This window comes from Ciona robusta, chromosome 8 (genome assembly GCF_009617815.1).
Source record: "Ciona robusta chromosome 8, ASM961781v2".
Classification (NCBI taxonomy): Eukaryota; Metazoa; Chordata; class Ascidiacea; order Phlebobranchia; family Cionidae; genus Ciona; species Ciona robusta.
Window position 1 is genome coordinate 5,068,201 of NC_143242.1, and position 20,286 is coordinate 5,088,486.

Sequence of the window (20,286 nt, forward strand, 5' to 3'; positions counted from 1 at the left end):
CGTGTTTTAAACAATTAACAGCGCTCTTTGGAAGTCTTACGGTTATACACTTCTGTAAATATTCTTTGTTTACTGCCAAATGGGACAATAAAGAGAATAAAAACATAGATTAACTTATACCTTAACATACTGCATATACATTGGCCATCTTACCCCAACTTACATATATACATAAGCCAACATACCACATCCTACTGTATATATATCAATAAAGGATTAGAAATATCTAATTTTGCTTAGTTTATATTATCTACTCAGTTACGGTTTAAAATTTCCCCGCGGGGTGATAGAGCATGTTTTGTTTCTGTGCTATTGTATAGAGTTACATTCTAGCAGCTGTTATATGAGTTGAGACATGCTGTTATTCATCGCAAAGAATTTACTAAATAGTTTTAGACATTAAATGATTTAGCTGTATTAGTCAAATTGCTAGTTATTGTTTTAAAAAACGTATTTCAGTCTAAAAATAAAACAGTTAAATGGTGCTGGTATATATAAGTATTTAGCTGTGTATGTGTTTTAAGTGTCTTTAGTTTGAACAGAATACAGTGGATTTCATATAAGGCAGTTTTTTTTTAGTTACATTTTTTTTCCGATTGCGTAAAATGTAACTTTGGAATAGATGTCATACATACAGTTAAGAACTTAAAAGTCGCTTTTTATTAATATTTTTTTGATTATGTTGTTTAAAATGACTAGTACAGCTACCAGAACAATGTTGTTATATTTATTTATTTACTGATAAAATAACGGATACGGTCGGTATATTTACATGTGATTATACCGTGGCTGTTTATTTAAGTTATAACTTTATAATATATGCAATGTATTTAAAAACCGGTTTAGCCCAATTTTCTGCAGGGTTCGCCCCAAATATTGTTGCGTAAATAGTAAACAAAACGTGTTTTTGCGACGCGTGGCATCCCAACTTTTGTTTATACATACTTTGGTATGTTTTGTCTTACGTGTCAACAAGGACATTCTTTTCAAGCTCACGGCCTCTAATTATACTGAGTGCTAGCACAACTAACTACCAGTGCGTTTAAATACCCAGCTACGCTTGTAAAGTGCTGTTAGTGACACTGTCGCCGTTGCCTTGCCGTAAAAACAACGTTTGTAATAGTAATCAGCACAACAAGTGCATAAAACACGGGTTTTCTGAACAGTTTTAACACAAACACAACGTTCTAGATATATACACCACAATTATCACGTTTTTATACGTTTTAGTTTAAAAATTAAACTATCTTTAGTCAATTTGAAAATAAAGATAATAGCGTCTCACATATGGTCTGTAATGTTAATTAGTATTTCACCTTGGCATAAAATCCATAAACTGTTTAACTGTTCCACACTTTTTCCGTACACACAAATCTTCGTAGAAACGCGGTATATTTCTAAAACTTATCTGTGTGCTGTGTCTGGTGACTATTAACGCATCTTTTTCGCTGTAAATCTTAAGTCCCAATTTTTTGTTTGTTTAACCATTTCAACCACCACTTTGACGAACCAAAAGCGTCTTGTAAAATCTAAGCAAACATATTTTGAACAACAAGGTTAAAATAACCTTTCGATTTTAACATTCTATTCCAAACGGGTGAGATTCAAAGAAAATGCAAGCCATTGGACCTTGGACCTAGATCTGCGGTTTAGACATGTATTGGTCCATTACACCAACGCTATATTTCGTTCTTATTCACATTTCTAAAATTCGTTCACGTAACATAACGTTAACCGCTTCATTTAAGACTATGTTTAATTTTTACAAAAAAACAACGAAAGCTCTTAAGGTGTCTCTTATATAATGCTATTTCCTTATACCATTTTACATACGCAAACATCTATTCTATTTGGCTTCTACAGCGCGGCAATTCAAAATACCTAGGATTTAGGCTACAGTCGGTATATTACCCTTACTACATACGGTCAAGTTATTCAAGCAAGATTAATGATCTAATACGAATATAAATGACCAACTGTATCACTTAAAACACAAATGCTCTGAACTGTCTATCCAGTTAAATTGATGCATATGTGTTTACGTTTTCGAGAGAGGGAAATAATACATAAAATAAAACGCTTTTTATCGATCGTTGTATAATTCTCCCATGTCTATATGACCGAACACATATCATTGTTACGATTTGCGTCACATTAGCTTACGTCATATGACGTCACGGTGTTACGCATCAATTAAGCGAAAATTGCTTAAATTATAATGTATTGCATTTTGCTGTGTCAACCCGCACAGGTATATTGTGTTTAGGGTGGCTATAAAGCAATTTTCTGTCTCCGGTACCTTCTTAAATAACCCATAAGTGATATTGGATAGTAGCATTTGCCGTTAAGTGGCTTGCTCAAGAACATTTTTTTCAATATTTCCTATGTTTTCAGTGTAAATCTTTTTCAAGTGGGTAATAGCTTCAAATAGTTTAAAATTTTTCATGATTTATAACTTCTTATTGGTTTGTTACACGCTAAAAACAACAGTCGTGCTGTAAACTAGCAATCAATCATTTTTGATAACCCCCTACACAACATAGGTCACAGTCACGTTATATACCCTAACGTGGTCTTATGTGTCAACCACACTTGGACACGGTAGCCGCGTGATTTCCCCCCAGGCAAAAACTCTCAAAGGCAAAGTCGTAAACCAGAATAACGAGTCGAATTCAATAGAAAATCGCAGCTATTTTCTCTAATTATCGTTGACTATAGCTAAGAAAACAAACTGCCTTCGGCCGAGGAAAGTAATTGCTTTTGAGTGATCAAGGTTAAGAGTGAGTGTAAGGGTTAATGTGGAGCCAGTTTAGGTTTGGTTAGCGTAACAAAAGGCTGAATAAAAATTAGTGTGACTTATTTATCCTCGTGCGGCGGGTAGGGGCAGTCGCTATAACAGTGTTCTTTTTCATAAACCCCGTGCACACTTACGAGTTTGTAACGTCGTGGGTGTTGTTTAACGTTAACTGATACGGAGGATATAATGTATATACCTGCATGTTGTACTGCAATGCGCTCGTGCTATATATAGACAGCGAGTATAAGGTGTAGGAATACAACATGTGTTTCTGGTATACAAAAAGACACCCATAACATGATAGTGAGCATGAGGTGTATGATAGAAAAGAACACATATCTTTCCAAAAACAGATAAAGTTAAAAACGATGGTATAGTAGAGTGGGAAAGACGAGACACCTTTAGCTTATTATGCCCAGATATCCTGATCTTGTTTTAAACATTTAAAAACGATCTTTGGTAGTTGCGAGAAAACGGTTTTATATTTTATAAAATGCTCTTTGTTTACTATCAAATGAGACAAAAAAAAATAAACAAAATGTGTTCCATCTCTTCCCAGCCTACTATATGTGTTAATACTCATTCTATTTGAATAAAAAAAATAAATAAATAAATAAAGATAATATAAAAATGTTAATACGTTTATTTTTTACAGACTCTTATAGATGGAAAGGTATTCTTGATATAAAGAATTAAGTGAAGGAATTTAGAGTAGCGCTGGCCTCTGTAATAATGAGGAGAAATTGTATCTTGAAACTGTTACTTGGACTCACCGTGTTTGGAAACACGCATGGTGTTCTGTACCCGTATGGGCCCGAAAATGGCGACGGTATAGCAGACTGTGGAAGATGGAACCTTGGATCTGTAAAAATTCCCTTGAATGATCCGATTCCTTTCTTTGGGGGTCCCCCGTTAGCGGATGTTTGGGTAAGCGGATAATAGAATACAGATTTCAGTTGTATAGTAGTGTGGGAAAAGACAAGTCCATTATTATTATTAACTTATTTTGTTATAAACAATTAACAGCGGTCTATGGGAGTAGTGGGGACGTGGTTTTACAATTCTTTGAGTGTTCTTTGTTCACGACAAAAAGGGACAGAAAAATTGAATGAAAAGAAGTCCCATCTTTCCCCACTCGAATATAAGTAACTTTGAGGGTGATTAACATTTAAGATTGATTTGCCTAAGTGTAAATATGACTGTATGAGTGTTATATTAGGCATAATTTTGTAAAATGCAAGAGGTTACATACACAGTTATTTGTGAAAATATTAGGTATTGGTTACTAATATAAAAAATTATCAGAAAATATACACATGGGGTAACTTGTAAGCGGGCAAGATAGTAGTGAAACAGAACCTTTGCGTAAATACTTTCGTTTCCGTATTGTTTTGTTGCCAACTTTCATCTCTTCATTGTTTTATTCAGTTTGATATGCACAAATTTGAATTATCTCTTTATTTTTTTCAGATTTCAACATTTGGTGCCTTGTCGCCCAACAAAATAAAAGACCATCGTGTAAACCAGATTCTCAACAACACCATTCTTGCTCCCTTTTTTGTCTCCTCCCAACCCGGTGGTGAAGGAATCATTCATCATCGACAAGTTTGTGGAAATGATCCGCTGTTGATGCAAATCTCAATCGACGTAGCAAGGTCAAGAAACGTACCGAATGTTAATTTTGCGCCAAATTGTGCACTCGTGGTGACTTGGAGCAAAGTGTCCTCACTGGATGATTCAGACCAGGTGAATATTTTACATTTGTGGTTGTTTTCATTGAGTTTAATTTAACTTAGTCATCCTCACATGGCATGGCAATGGTAGTTGTTATAACGCAGGTGTTTTGTTTCATACACATCATGCCAGCTTACAAGTTACCAAATGTGTAACTTTGTGGGTGAAAGTTTATGACAATTTAGACAATCATAGGAAACCACTTGGTTGGAGCAATTAAGAACACACTCCTACAATAGTTACAGCATCAAGTATTCAACCTGCTGTAGTTACTCTATATTTAAATTTTAATCCAAAATTTTTAATATTTTTAGACCAACACTTTCCAAGCAGTAATTGCCTCAGATGGTGAGAAGAGTTATGCGATATACAACTACCCACGTAATATTACTTGGATAACTGGGAACAACAGACCTGCCGTGGCTGGTGTGTTTGTCTCAGGTGACCTAATGTCAAGTTGTGAAGTTCACCTGCCTGGTTCTGAAACACCAATGGTGAGTACAGGGTTTTAATATTTATTGAATTGCTCTAATTGCTGAAAAAGCTGGGTTTTGACCAAATTGTGATAGCTTTTTAGAGGTTTATTTAAATTGAAATCCCTAAAAGGCTATGTGTGAACTAGTTGTATCGTTCAGTGGCTCCCACAATGTGTTCCAAGCTGGACTGTAACAAATTTGCAATGGATTTTTTGCAGATTTTTTTTAATTGAAATGCTTTAAAAGGTATGATTATGCTTAAACTAGTTGTATAGTTAAGCGGTTCCTAAATGTGCACCACACATTATGGCACCCCATTGTTCTAACACTGATTTACTATTAGTTTCTGTGAATTCTGTGACTGATTTAATTCGAAACTAAAAATCGGTAACAGCTAATTTTTTTGTTTAAATTTCATAATGGGTGTCAGGGTAATGAGCCAACTGTGGCCTAAGTTTCAGGTCATATGACGTGCCCCGCTGTACGACCTTACCCACATAGAATAAAATAAAAATAAATGTTTATTGATTTGGCTGTAATTTTAATTTCTTGTTAAAATTTTCAGGTTCAAAACTTAGGCACAAACACATGGGTAAATGGTGTTCGTGGTAGATATGTATTGGACATATCAAGTCCATTGAAGTGCTCGTCTAAATTTAGTAAGTTACATTTCTGGTTGTTATGGTAGTATGTAAAAATGACATATTTAGTCTTTTTTATTCATTTTTTATGTGGTGGTTGTGCTTTTTTTGTATCAGGTCAGAAGCAATGTTATAGCTTAACCGTCATAAAAAGTGTTTAATGTGGTAAATGCAATACTACACTTAGGCTTTGCTTGTTTGTATAGACACCTAATAGCAGAGTAAAAACTTGACTGACAAATGCTTACTGCTTTTATTCACATTAGAACACTTTATGTTTCTTGTGTTTTAAAAGCTGTATAGGCATTTGACTCCAGGTATCCATAACTTTTCGCTTATGTCTATAAATACACTATGTTCCTTTAATTTATATTATATGCTTTTTTTTTTACAGTTTCCCCATGTGGCAACCTAACTGAGGACCGTGGGACATCTGAAGGTTACTTTCAATACACAGAAGATGGGACAGGCCGTTTTTTCAGGAGGTTTACTTGTAATGTCGGTTTCTACTTATCTCCTGACACCAACTCACGAGATGTGGATTGTGTGTATGATCCTGATTATTACACTTATGAGTGGGAGGAATTGCCTAATGGTTGTCTAGGTATGGACTTGTTTATTCCGCTCTTAATTTTAGTTTACATTATTTCCAAAAAAGTTATTTCTTTTCGTTTTAAATCTTTGCTACCGTAATCGAGGAGACAAATGAAAGTTATTATAGTAGGGTGGAGGAAGATGAGACACTTTTTTATTCTATTTTTTAGTCTCATTTTGTAATAAACAAAGAGCATTCAAGGAATTATGAAACCGTATCCTCACGCCTCCTATGGAACGTTGTTAATTGTTTAAAACACAATCAGGATATTTAAATATTACGTGCCAAAGGTGTACCGTTTTCCCCACTCTAATAATAACTTTTATTTGCCTCTTCGATTACGGTACTGAAGATTACAGAGTATTTAAATTGGAAAAAATACCTTTTCAGGTAAAAATGTAAATTTGATTGCGCTAATACTTATATTAGTTATATATTAGTAAACCTATGCACTAATGATGTATTGCCTTGTAAAAAAAATACTTTTTTTTTAAATTTTAATGTTGTAGATCTGAATGCAACACGGAGACTACAGACTTCACTGGAAGTCTCAAGATTCAACAACACCGACCTGTTGTCCTGGTACGATGATCCAACAACTCTGCAAACATTGTTGCAAGACTACTTACCTGAATCAGTGAGTTAGCTAACTATGTTTTGTGTATACTTTGGGAATTATTCATTAAAAAAATGTACAATGTGTTTTCTTGGTAATTCCTGTCCCTTTGTTGTTTTAATTGAATCTTAGCAATTTTAATGGAAGAGATAAATAATGTAATTAGTTATTTTTGCAATGCAGGTCACAAGGAGTTTACCTATTAATATTTTTTGGTTTATTTGCTAGAGGTTTTCAACCTGAACTGTGTTAATTTTTTTTTTTCATGTTTATAAACGATATGTTTCCATTACAGATAAACCACTTGGTTGAAGTAGCGGGTATAAGAGGGGTTGTCAATAATGTGGACAGTATTTCTAACTTAACTAGGTGAGTTGACACAATATGTTGATAACTTTAAAACCACTGGGTTGAAGCAATTACTGTCCAAGTATCTTACCAACGACTCACAGGCCCACATAGTAGCAGCTTCCAGAACACTAAGGCTAAAATGCTTTACCAGTTTTTTGCATGGTTGACAATAGTCAAACCTATAACAGTCCGCTGGGTTAAAAATATTGCCATTAAGCGTCTTAGGAAACATATACTAAAAATAGTAGCAGCGCCGGGATTCATACCTGGTATCATCTAGTCTAAACACACACTCTACTAATGGTAATCACTTTACTATGAAAAAAAGTCATCATCTTACTCTCCCCTGCTATGTATTAATATAATACCATATGTTTTAATATTCTATGTTTGTAATATCATTTTACAAATATAATTATTACATAACAGAGACGGAAATACAGCAAGTGTAAACGTTAATTTCACGACTTATGTACCAACTTACAACAACAAAAGACTGAACGGAGATAAACTAGGACAAGAAATTGAAAACGCTTTACGAAATGATGGTCAAGTAGATCTGGTTTCATACAATCCCTCTGCAAATACAACAGGTATTATAAAAATAAATTTCACTGTTATAAAACTAATGTTTTCCATGAACACTAATACCTAGACTACATTTATAAATAAATATTAATGATATCCTTCAGTTACGAAGCAAGTGGCCAACCAGTGAACCACTGTGCCCATTTTTTTTATTCTAATTGGGTGCAACAGTTTTTAATCGCTGTTTTTTTACACTTTTACCCATAGCGTGCTTTAACAACTGTTGTTTTGCCGTTGATTCCCATGATCTTCACTATTGTTTTAGAAAAAATAAATAAAAATTATGTTATAGTTATTAATTTTATTAAAAAGATCTTAATTAATAAATTGAAATTAAAAAATTGTTGATAAGAAACCAAGAAATTGTTAATGAAATAAAGAAAAAAACTATGGTATGTTAATTAAATTTAATAAAAATGACTTAATTAATTTTTTTTTCAAGAAATTGTTAATGAATGTCTCCAAAGTTGTTTATGTTGGATGAACTATGACCCAGTAAGATGCAAAGCTGGGAAAATAAAACCAGATATTCTTCCTGATGCTTGCTGTGGCTGCCCTGGACAAGCTTATACAAGTTCTTTGAAGGTAAATAACTAAAATATAAGTGTATGTAGATACTTTGTTTGGTGTGGTGTCTATGCTTTGTTCATGTTTTGTGCTTTTTGTTTATTTTGTCTATGTTTTTATCCATGTTTTGTCTATAAAAGTTTTGTTTATATTTCTTTCATGTTTTACCTATGTTTGGTCCAAGTTTTTCCATGATTTACCCGTGATTTTTTTCATGGTTTTGACAAAAGCTTACTGTTTTTATTCACATTTTCTGTTACTCGGTGATCATTATTTTTTTGTGATTTTAAATTTTATATTATTTTTTCAGGCGTGTTGCAACAACCGTCAAATCTATGACCCAACGAAGTCTGTTTGTTGCGGCCGACATGTCAGGCAAGGATCAAGTTGCCCTCCTTCCAGAAAGTTCCGGAAATAGAAATTATATTTCGTTCCACCATTTATTTAGACTGCACTTGCCGGAAAGAATTTTTTCTGCTTCTGTTGCTACCAGGCATAATGCAATGCTGCTATGTAATACATGTTTTCAATAGCTTCACTGGTAAAAAAGTAAATTATTTTAACAATGTTTTAACTGCCACTTTAAGCCAGATTTTTTTTTAAAATGCCTTTTCAAACATTATTCTTCCTAAAACTAAAGTGGTATGACAAAATTTTAACTATGACTTGTGGGTAAGTTGTACCTGAACTTCCAGCCAAATTTTTGTATTCTGTTTCAATGTCTTTGCTTGTATTGAGTATTTATTATGTTTAGCAAGAAAAAATAACTTTAGACAATTTTATCAACTGATATTAATGTTTTACTATCTGCCGTTAAAACTAATGTGTGTTGTGTATAAATTGCTTAATTATGCACTTATAAAAAATAAATTTAAATATTGAAAACTTGATGGGTGTTTTATGACAGTTCATGACAGATGGACATGACATGAGCATATAGATAGAGATGAGCAAAGACATGACATAAACGTGACATAGACATGACATAGGCATTGCATAAATATGACACACATGACATAAATATTACACACATGACATAAATATGACACACCTGACAAAAGTATGACACACATGACATAAATCTGACACACAGGACATAAATATGACATAAATATGACACACATGACATAAACATGACACACATGACATAAATATAACACACCTGACATAAATCTGACACACATGACATAAACATGACACACATGACATAAATCTGACACACATGACATAAATATGACATAAATATGACATAAACATGACACACATGACATAAATCTTGACATAAATATGACACACATGACATAAATCTGACACACATGACATAAATCTGACACACATGACATAAACATGACACACATGACATAAATATAACACACCTGACATAAATCTGACACACATGACATAAACATGACACACATGACATAAATCTGACACACATGACATAAATATGACATAAACATGACACACATGACATAAATTTGACACACATGACATAAATATGACATAAACATGACACACATGACATAAATCTGACACACATGACATAAATCTTGACATAAATCTGACACACATGACATAAATCTGACATAAATATGACATAAATATGACATACATGACATAAATCTGACACACATGACATAAATCTGACACACATGACATAAATCTGACATACATGACATAAATCTGACACACATGACATAAATCTGACACATATGACATAAATATGACATACATGACATAAATCTATCACACATGACATAAATCTGACACACATGACATAAATCTGACATACATGACATAAATCTGACACATATGACATAAATCTGACACACATGACATAAATCTGACATAAATATGACATACATGACATAAATCTGAAACACATGACATATATACATGACATAAATATGACACACATGACATAAATATGACACACATGACATAAATCTGACATAAATATGACATAAATATGACATACATGACATAAATCTGACACACATGACATAAATCTGACACACATGACATAAATCTGACATACATGACATAAATCTGACACATATGACATAAATCTGACACACATGACATAAATCTGACATAAATATGACAAACATGACATAAATCTGAAACACATGACATATATACATGACATAAATATGACACACATGACATAAATCTGACACACATGACATAAATCTGACATAAATATGACATACATGACATAAATCTGAAACACATGACATATATACATGACATAAATATGACACACATGACATAAATATGACACACATGACATAAACATTACACACACATAAACATGACACACATGACATAAATAAAACACACCTGACATAAATCTGACACACATGACATAAATCTGACATAAATATGACATAAATATGACATACATGACATAAATCTGACACACATGACATAAATCTGACATAAATATGACATAAATATAACACACCTGACATAAATCTGACACACATGACATAAATCTGACATACATGACATAAATCTGACACACATGACATAAATCTGACACATATGAGACATAAATATGACACACATGACATAAATATGACACACATGACATAAATATGACACACATGACATAAACATTACACACACAAAAACATTACACACACAAAAACATGACACACATGACATAAATAAAACACACCTGACATAAATCTGACACACATGACATAAATCTGACATAAATATGACATACATGACATAAATCTGACACACATGACATAAATCTGACATAAATATGACACACATGACATAAATATAACACACCTGACATAAATCTGACACACATGACATAAATCTGACATAAATATGACATACATGACATAAATCTGACACACATGACATAAATCTGACATAAATATGACACACATGACATAAATATAACACACCTGACATAAATCTGACACACATGACATAAATCTGACATAAATATGACATACATGACATAAATCTGACACACATGACATAAATCTGACATAAATATGACACACATGACATAAATATAACACACCTGACATAAATCTGACACACATGACATAAATCTGACATAAATAAATCTTACATAAATATGACCTGACATAAATCTGACACACATGACATAAATCTGACACACATGACATAAATATGACACACATGACATAAATATAACACACCTGACATAAATCTGACACACATGACATAAATCTGACATAAATAAATCTGACATAAATATGACCTGACATAAATCTGACACACATGACATAAACATGACACACATGACATAAATATAACACACCTGACATAAATCTGACACACATGACATAAATCTGACACACATGACATAAATATGACATAAACATGACACACATGACATAAATCTGACACACATGACATAAATCTTGACATAAATATGACATACATGACATAAATCTGACACACATGACATAAATCTGACATAAATATGACATAAATATGACATACATGACATAAATCTGACACACATGACATAAATCTGACATAAACATGACACACATGACATAAATATGACACACATGACATAAATATGACACACATGACATAAACATGACACACACATAAACATGACACACATGACATAAATATAACACACCTGACATAAATCTGACATAAATATGACACACATGACATAAATATGACACACATGACATAAATATGACACACATGACATAAACATGACACACATGACGTAAACCTGACACACATGACATAAATATGACATAAACATGACACACATGACATAAATCTGACACACATGACATAAATCTTGACATAAACATGACACACATGACATAAATCTGACACACATGACATAAATATGACATAAACATGACACACATGACATAAATCTGACACACATGACATAAATCTTGACATAAATATGACATAAATATGACACACATGACATAAATATGACACACATGACATAAATATGACATACATGACATAAACATGACACACATGACATAAATATGACATACATGACATAAATATGACACACATGACATAAATATGACACACATGACATAAACATGACACACACATAAACATGACGCACATGACATAAATATAACATACCTGACATAAATCTGACACACATGACATAAGTCTTGACATAAATATGACATAAATATGACACACATGACATAAATATGACACACATGACATAAATCTGACATAAATATGACATAAACATGACTCACATGACATAAATCTGACACACATGACATAAACATGACATAAATATGACACACATGACATAAATATGACACACATGACATAAATCTGACACACATGACATAAATCTGACATAAATATGACATAAACATGACACACATGACATAAATATGACATACATGACATAAATATGACACACATGTGACATAAACATGACACACACATAAACATGACGCACATGACATAAATATAACACACCTGACATAAATCTGACACACATGACATAAATCTGACATAAATATGACACACATGACATAAATATGACATAAATATGATACACATGACATTAATATGACATAAATATGACATGACATAAATAAGACATAAATATGACATACATGACACACATGACATAAATATGACACACATGACATAAACATGACACACATGACATAAATATGACACATCTGACATAAATCTGACATAAATATGACATAAACATGACACACCTGACAAAAATCTGACACACATGACATAAACATGACATAAATATGACATAAACATGACACACATGACATAAATCTGACACACATGACACACACATAAACATGACACACATGACATGAATATAACACACCTGACATAAATCTGACAAACATGACATGAATCTGACATAAATATGACATAAATACGACACACATGACATAAATATGACATAAACATGACACACATGACATAAACATGACACAACTTTGGCCTGTGCTGGGAACCAGTTTTCTAGGGGAACCAGATTTCTGCGACACCGGTTAATGTGTATAGTGTATATCGTGTTTATTGCACAGAAATAAAAAAAAGAATAGAACGCGCATCTCTAATGTCGGCAAAGGAGAGACATGATACCCTCTCTTTCTTTTGCGGGTCGTTCCCGTTTACTATTGTAATCAATGGAATTGATGGTGTTTTATGTAATTTTTTTTAGTTTTTTGACTTGATTTAAAGTTATAGGGTAAAACAACTATTTTCTAATATATATATATTTCTAACAAACCGTTTGTTTAAAGGTTTTTAGTTAAAATTATTAAAAATTAAATTTCCTAAAAAGTGGTAAACTGTAAGCGTTAACCTACCAAATAACTAAATTGACCTGATAAATTTGAATAGTTGGTGTAGTTTTTAAAATAAACAGCGAAAACCTCCGAAAACTACGGTGCGCCTATCTTTTACAATGGAGACCAAGCGAAATGGGGACGGAGTTGGGGTCACGTGAATAGAAAAAAGAATATATCACGGTTTTGGGCAGTTGTTCTATTTTTTTTATTTCTGTGGTTTATTGTCATGTCTTCATTGTAAAGATATTCTGTAAATCGAGTTTTTATTGAAAATGGAAGACTTCGAAAGTAAATCACAATACACTTCTTCACAAGTTCGATCACTTTCAGATGATGAACTGCAAATGTTGGAAAACCAGGTTCGTTTTTCGTTGTTGTAGCAGAGTCACCAGCCGGCAGTCACCCTTAGTATATTTATACTTAAACTGTATATCTTGGCTTGGTAGCTGAATCATTTTCTAAAAATCCCTCTCAGACGTTTGTGGTATCCTAAACAAATACACAGCATTATTCTAAAATTTTAACTAAAATAATGTTATTATTTTTAGAATAAAAGACTGGTCACCGAATTTCGATCACAAAAACTCGAAGTGGAAGCCAAGAAAATGTGGGATTTATTTTATAAACGTAACACAACTAATTTCTTCAAAGACAGACATTGGACATCGCGGGAATTTGGTGAAATTGAACAAAGAATACACAATGTATGTTAACAAATGCCTAAAAAAATAAATATTTTACATTACAATACCTTTGGGTTTTAGAACCAACAAACAGTGTTATTAGAAGCTGGCTGTGGAGTTGGTAATGCTATATTTCCACTTATGGCCCAAGCCAAAGACCTGTTCGTTTATGCTTGCGATTTCTCACCAAGAGCTGTAGAGCTTGTTAAGGTAACTCATGTTAAATATAAAAGTTTAAACATATACTATGAATGAATTTTATTTGTTTTAATTTTTGATAACACTTATCCCGACCTACTATGAATGAATATACCTGTTTTTAAAGTAGAGAATTTGTATGTCTATTGGCAAGCCATTCTGAAACAAATTTTTATTAACAAAATTACATTTTTAACAACTCATAAACAAGATGTATGAATTAGAAAACTGTGTTATAACTTAAATTATCATATCACACACAAATACACAAAAAAATTTACCATACGAGTGCATACTGATACATATATATCATATAACCAGTGCAGTAATTTAAACTGTAACATTTAACATGTACATATTAACATGTATATACACTACATAGTGTTAAAAATTTGGACTTTATCTCTCATTGTAAAATTATAGTTGCATGACAACTATTAACAAGACTCAAAATACATATAATATATAAATATCCACCTTTTATTTCAGGACAACCCTAGTTACTCTGAAACAAAATGCAAAGCATTCCAATGTGATTTGGGAACAGATCATTTAAGTTACACTATACAAGAAAACAGTGTTGATTTGGTTACTTTGATATTTGTGCTGTCTGCTATTCATCCAGACAAATTTGAATTTGTTTTAAGAAACATACACAAGGTATAGTTGTTTTCTGTTAGAGTTAGGCCATGGATTTATAACATGAGACAAGATATACATTTCTGACGCTAATGTATATGTATTTTATTGTACAATTTATCAAATACTGCACACAAATTCAATGATGTTTTTATAACAATTTCAATTTTGCCCGAACTAATTTAAAAACTACAGTAATAATGGTCAATACAATTAGGGTAATGGTACAATTCTGGCATAAATCCTAGGTCCTTGTCATACAACTTCACTTATTTTGTTTTACAGGTTTTAAAACCAGGTGGTTATTTATTATTTCGTGATTATGGTTTAAATGATTGGGCGATGCTAAGGTTTAACAACGGGAGCAAAATTTCCGAAAATTTCTATGTGAGGCAAGATGGTACACGTGCCTACTATTTTAAAAAAGGTAAAATGTTCACCAATTAAAAAATAAATTCCGAAAAATAAACTTTTATTACGAATTAATAAAAAAATGAATTAAAAAATAATTCTATTTCAAAATTCTATCCAAAAAAAAGTTTATAGTTTGTCTTTTTGGAAGAATTAGAGTCAATAAAAAAATGATTAAAAAAAAATTTTAATACAAAATCTATCCAAAATAATTTAAAATTGATCTTTTCAGAAGAATTAGAGTCACTGACTTGTGCATCAGGTTTCGATGTAGTAAGTAACGAATACGTCATGCGGGAGACAATTAACAAGAAAAAGAATTTGAAAGTCCCGCGAGTATTTCTACAAGGCAAGTACCAGAAGCCAGCACCTACATAAACACTGTCAATTCCAAACGAAAACTTCCAGTTTATTTCCAACATATGACAATGTTTTTATCGTGTTCAAGCTTGGCTAGAAGTTCTGAGTGGCTGCAGCCAAGTTTACAACAGATTTCATCTGCACTGTGCAATCCATCAGTGTACTGGTGCAAGTCAGACTAGGAGACAAGTGTGTCATTACTTTTAGACCGAAGTTTTTATATGCAAATGCAATCTTCTTGCAAGTTATATAATAAAAATCAACAAATTACCGATTTATAATTCTGTAACTACAAAAAATTCTTTACAGTGAAGCAGTTAAAAACATTAACAATAAGCAGCAAATAATTTTTGTCAGACATAGAACCACAAAAAGAGAAATCAATACAACACAACTGTGTAGCATTTGTAGGCCTACTTATTAAATAAATATAGATCAATCTATCCTAACCTGTGTGTTGTGACTTCGTTCTGATTTCACTTTAACAGGGTACATGTTTATTCTTCGAATTAAATTATGAATTAGACCATACTGGATTAGTTTTCTGAAACAAAAAACATTCTTAAAGCTCATTACTATGTGTTTTTTATGAATGAATAGTACTCACTTAAATTAGGTATCTGGGAATATCCTGTTTCATACACCTAATGCTTATACTCGCTTACAAGTTTAAGAATTGTAACTTCTATGGTTTTTTTCTGTGTAGTTTACAAAATGGACAACCAAAAATTTATGCTATAAAATAAGCAAATATCATAGCCAATAGCTATGTCTTAAAAATTCCATGCACTTACTGTTCATTAACTCTAGTAATTTGTTCATGAAAAAGAATGCAAAGTTTTCTCAGAGTAACCCTCGGTCCAAGCCCACAATATAAAGTCATGACATCATGAAGTGTTGGTGGCTGGTGTCCCGACCGTGACACATAAGCCAAGCATTCGTTCTGCATTTCCATGTTTTGCCGAAATCTGTTTTTATACATAAAGAGTTGTTAATATAGATTGATGGTGGTAATTTGTTTTGATAGTAAGAAACTTTGGTGTAAACCTGTAGGTCTTAAATATACAGAATATACAATTACCTTATAAAAAATGTGTATTGGGATTAAATTAAAACACATTTTACCTAAACATACTAGACATAATAGCAAAGTAAACTTTAATGACTTACAACTTTAAAAAGCATATTAAAGTAATCTGTAGTAGTCTTTGTATATGCGTTCCTTTCATAAATCCAGCTTACAAGCTACCATGTAAGTTACTTTGAATATTCTTTTGAATTTTTTCTTTTTATCTATGAGTGGCTGATAATTTGGAGAACCTATTAGTGACTACTGGGTTGGAGTATTTGCCGTTTAGTGTCTTGTTTAAAAACACATTTGCCCACGATGGTAGCAGCAACAAGCCTTGTAAACCCATTACCTCTGGGTTGAGCCAGGCACATTAACCACTTTGGCTTGACGCTGGACAACTACTTAGTCCTAACTTAATAACAACAGAAATATATCTTACTGGTTAAGCTTAGCAGTTGTAATGTAAACATTAGAGTATTGGTAAATCGAAATAAGTTGAACATGTTCGTAAAACGCAAGGTTTTGAATACAAATCCTGGTAAGTTCTGCATCTACGTCAGCTAGAACTGCAATCTTTTGTACGTGTTTAAAACCATCAATAAATGGAAGTATCTGAAAAAAAGGCTTAAATTTTTATCTACAGAAAACATGGAGGTATCCAATAATATTTAATTCTGTTGGGAAATATGCAAGATAAAATTCTAACCTGCAATTGGCAAATAATTTTAACTGTATCAGTTAACTGTAAAATGCTTTTAAATAAAAGGATATACTATAATGATCAGTGGCGCAGCCAGAAAAAAAAAAGGGGGGGGGGGTAGTTTATTAAAAAAAAATTTTGTTTAATTTCTTTTAATTATTTTTTTTATTTTGTTTTAAATGGGGGGGAGCGCGACCCTCTAAACCCCCTGGCTGCGCCACTGATAGTGACAGTTGCATAATATTTGAAAATCATAGTTCTATAACTTCTATTCCTAATTTATGCATTTTGATGCAATTTAAACCATTAATACCTCTAAAAATAGACACCACTGCACATTTTAAACAAAAAAGTAATCTAACCTGCTGAGTTGTAAGGTCCCATTTATCTAATTTAAAATAATCTTTTGGAACTGTTAGTATTGGTACATCATGATCATGCACTGGTTTAGGTTGTGTAGAAGGAGGAAAGACTTTTAAATAAAGTGTCGTGGTGTCTATCACAGAAGTAGAACATGTGCCTTCATTGTTTAGCTCGGTAAAAATCTTTTTAAGCAAACCTGAAAAATAACAAACTTAAAAATGATTTTTTTCACATACCTTTTTTAGCCTGAATGCAAAGTTATATAATCACATTTTACTTTGTATCAACTATTCCCTAACATATACTGCCAAGCTGTACACCAGAAGTAACTGAATTTCGTGTGTGGATATTCTAGATTTGTTTGCGATACATTTTTAATAAAGATTTTGTTTGCCATACACTTTTTTAAAGCTTTTTAAAAAATTTTTACAATACATGTCTAGGTTTGGGTATAAATTAATGTTAAAAAGAACAAGTTTTGCGGCACACATAGGCCCTTTTGACACACAATTGAAATAACTTTGCTACACGCACACCTGGAATTTCTTCTTTAGTTTTTTCATTAGATACAAAGTAGCATTCCAGTTCGAGTTCGGTCATATAACTCGATAACTTCTTGATTAGTGGAATACATGGAGAGCTCTTATGCACGTTGTCCAGCACTAACCCAAAGTTAAACATATACTGGTTTCGAGGATATTTAGGATCATCAATGCATACAGGGCATCCAATAACCTTTTTCCCAACTGCATTTCTAAATCAAAAAATAAATGGTAAATATTCAGCCTATGACAGTTTAGTTTGATAGTGGGTTTTTCAAAGATTTTAAGTAATATATATTTTGCACATTTTATTTTTTCTCAGACCTTAATTTTATGATGAATATGTAACACTAAGGTTCAATGCATTGTCAACCAAATGGAAGGCACATAACATTCGCTGAGAAAATTTTAACCAGCTCTTGCAAAAATGCAGTACTAATCACCATTGCAACCTATGTCTTATATAACACACCAAATATAACAGGAAATTTTAACCATATCATGTACAAAAGTTTTAAATTATTACAATTTGCACAACCCTCTTTAAACCCCTTCCAGTCATGCTCCAAGAAACACTACCCAAAATAGGTAACTGATGTACATTTTAGGTCTTACAAGTAAGAGCGTGCTACTTACACTGTTATTAACTTATCTTGCAGGTCGGGTTTGGGAATAACATAGTTTATCACCGCTTCAAGGAGAGAACTATTTTTTGTTATACATCCCAAAGGATACTGTAAAGCAAGACTGTTTAGAAAAAAATATTTTATTTGGTAAAAATCGATTATATAAACCTGGTATGTTATTTTCGGTCCTTGTTTATGGTGAAACTCGCTGAAGAAAAAGCACTCTATAGGATGTTCTTTGATGTATTTCTTAGCCAAGTTCATAGCTTCATCGGTTTGTCATAATTACAAATAGGCAGTGTAGAAACTAAAATGTGAAAATTGCTTTCGGGCTATTACCAGGGAATTCCCGGCATACAGAACTAGATATACTTTTTTGCTGCTACAGGCGGGGGTGTGTTACAAAATATATTACAATAGAAATACCTAAAACCTGTTCGTTTGAATTAAAACCACAATTCAAAAACAGCAGTGTTGATAATTTGACCATCAGCATATAGGCATTAAGTTTTAAAAAAAATTATAAACATGTTTTTACACGGGCTCTTGCCATTATTCAACCTAATGCATTCGGCTGTCCAATAAGTACATGAAATCATCCAGACAGAAGTAACACGGGTGTATGTCGGCTAAATTGTATTAAATCATCTCTGCACGAGTTATAGTTTAAGAAGGGATGTAGGGGGTGGGGTAAGATGAGACAACTTTCACTCTCTTTTTTCTTCCTATTTGGAAAAACATTAGAAATATTCATATGTAGCCCCACTGCTCTAAAATTGGTAATTGTTTAAGCCAGAAGATAGGGGTTTAGGTGCTAACAGTATTCCATCTTTTCCCACGTTATTGTATTTTTATCGGCTTTGTTAAAAAGGTGAGTATATGCATTAACAACTACTATATGCATTAAAAATAAATAATTTTTTTGTTTGGATCATGTATTTTGTAAAATTGGGAAATTCTAATCAGGTGCTTTTCGTTGTACCATGAC

General features: G+C 32.4%; 3 protein-coding genes across 3 annotated transcripts; 2 read left to right on the forward strand and 1 right to left on the reverse strand.

The window, feature by feature from the left end:
* Positions 1 to 3,423: 3,423 nt before the first annotated feature.
* On the forward strand, positions 3,424 to 9,250 carry LOC149732607 (uncharacterized). The gene is made up of 10 exons (XM_089882990.1): positions 3,424 to 3,724; positions 4,268 to 4,543; positions 4,846 to 5,025; positions 5,573 to 5,666; positions 6,043 to 6,252; positions 6,753 to 6,880; positions 7,155 to 7,228; positions 7,640 to 7,803; positions 8,241 to 8,383; positions 8,676 to 9,250. The coding sequence occupies exons 1-10, from the start codon at positions 3,530 to 3,532 to the stop codon at positions 8,781 to 8,783; spliced, it is 1,572 nt and encodes a 523-aa protein (XP_089739116.1). The 5' UTR covers positions 3,424 to 3,529; the 3' UTR covers positions 8,784 to 9,250.
* Positions 9,251 to 13,854: 4,604 nt separating this feature from the next.
* Positions 13,855 to 16,265, forward strand: LOC149732608 (tRNA N(3)-cytidine methyltransferase METTL6-like). The gene is made up of 6 exons (XM_089882998.1): positions 13,855 to 14,063; positions 14,253 to 14,408; positions 14,469 to 14,597; positions 15,075 to 15,245; positions 15,510 to 15,651; positions 15,868 to 16,265. The coding sequence occupies exons 1-6, from the start codon at positions 13,977 to 13,979 to the stop codon at positions 16,011 to 16,013; spliced, it is 831 nt and encodes a 276-aa protein (XP_089739124.1). The 5' UTR covers positions 13,855 to 13,976; the 3' UTR covers positions 16,014 to 16,265.
* LOC149732609 (GATOR1 complex protein NPRL2-like) lies at positions 15,315 to 19,741 on the reverse strand. The gene is made up of 8 exons (XM_089882995.1): positions 19,467 to 19,741; positions 19,309 to 19,406; positions 18,667 to 18,884; positions 18,130 to 18,326; positions 17,507 to 17,679; positions 16,790 to 16,963; positions 16,446 to 16,539; positions 15,315 to 16,173 (listed from the first exon to the last, which is right to left on the reverse strand). The coding sequence occupies exons 1-8, from the start codon at positions 19,560 to 19,562 to the stop codon at positions 16,045 to 16,047; spliced, it is 1,179 nt and encodes a 392-aa protein (XP_089739121.1). The 5' UTR covers positions 19,563 to 19,741; the 3' UTR covers positions 15,315 to 16,044.
* Positions 19,742 to 20,286: the final 545 nt, after the last annotated feature.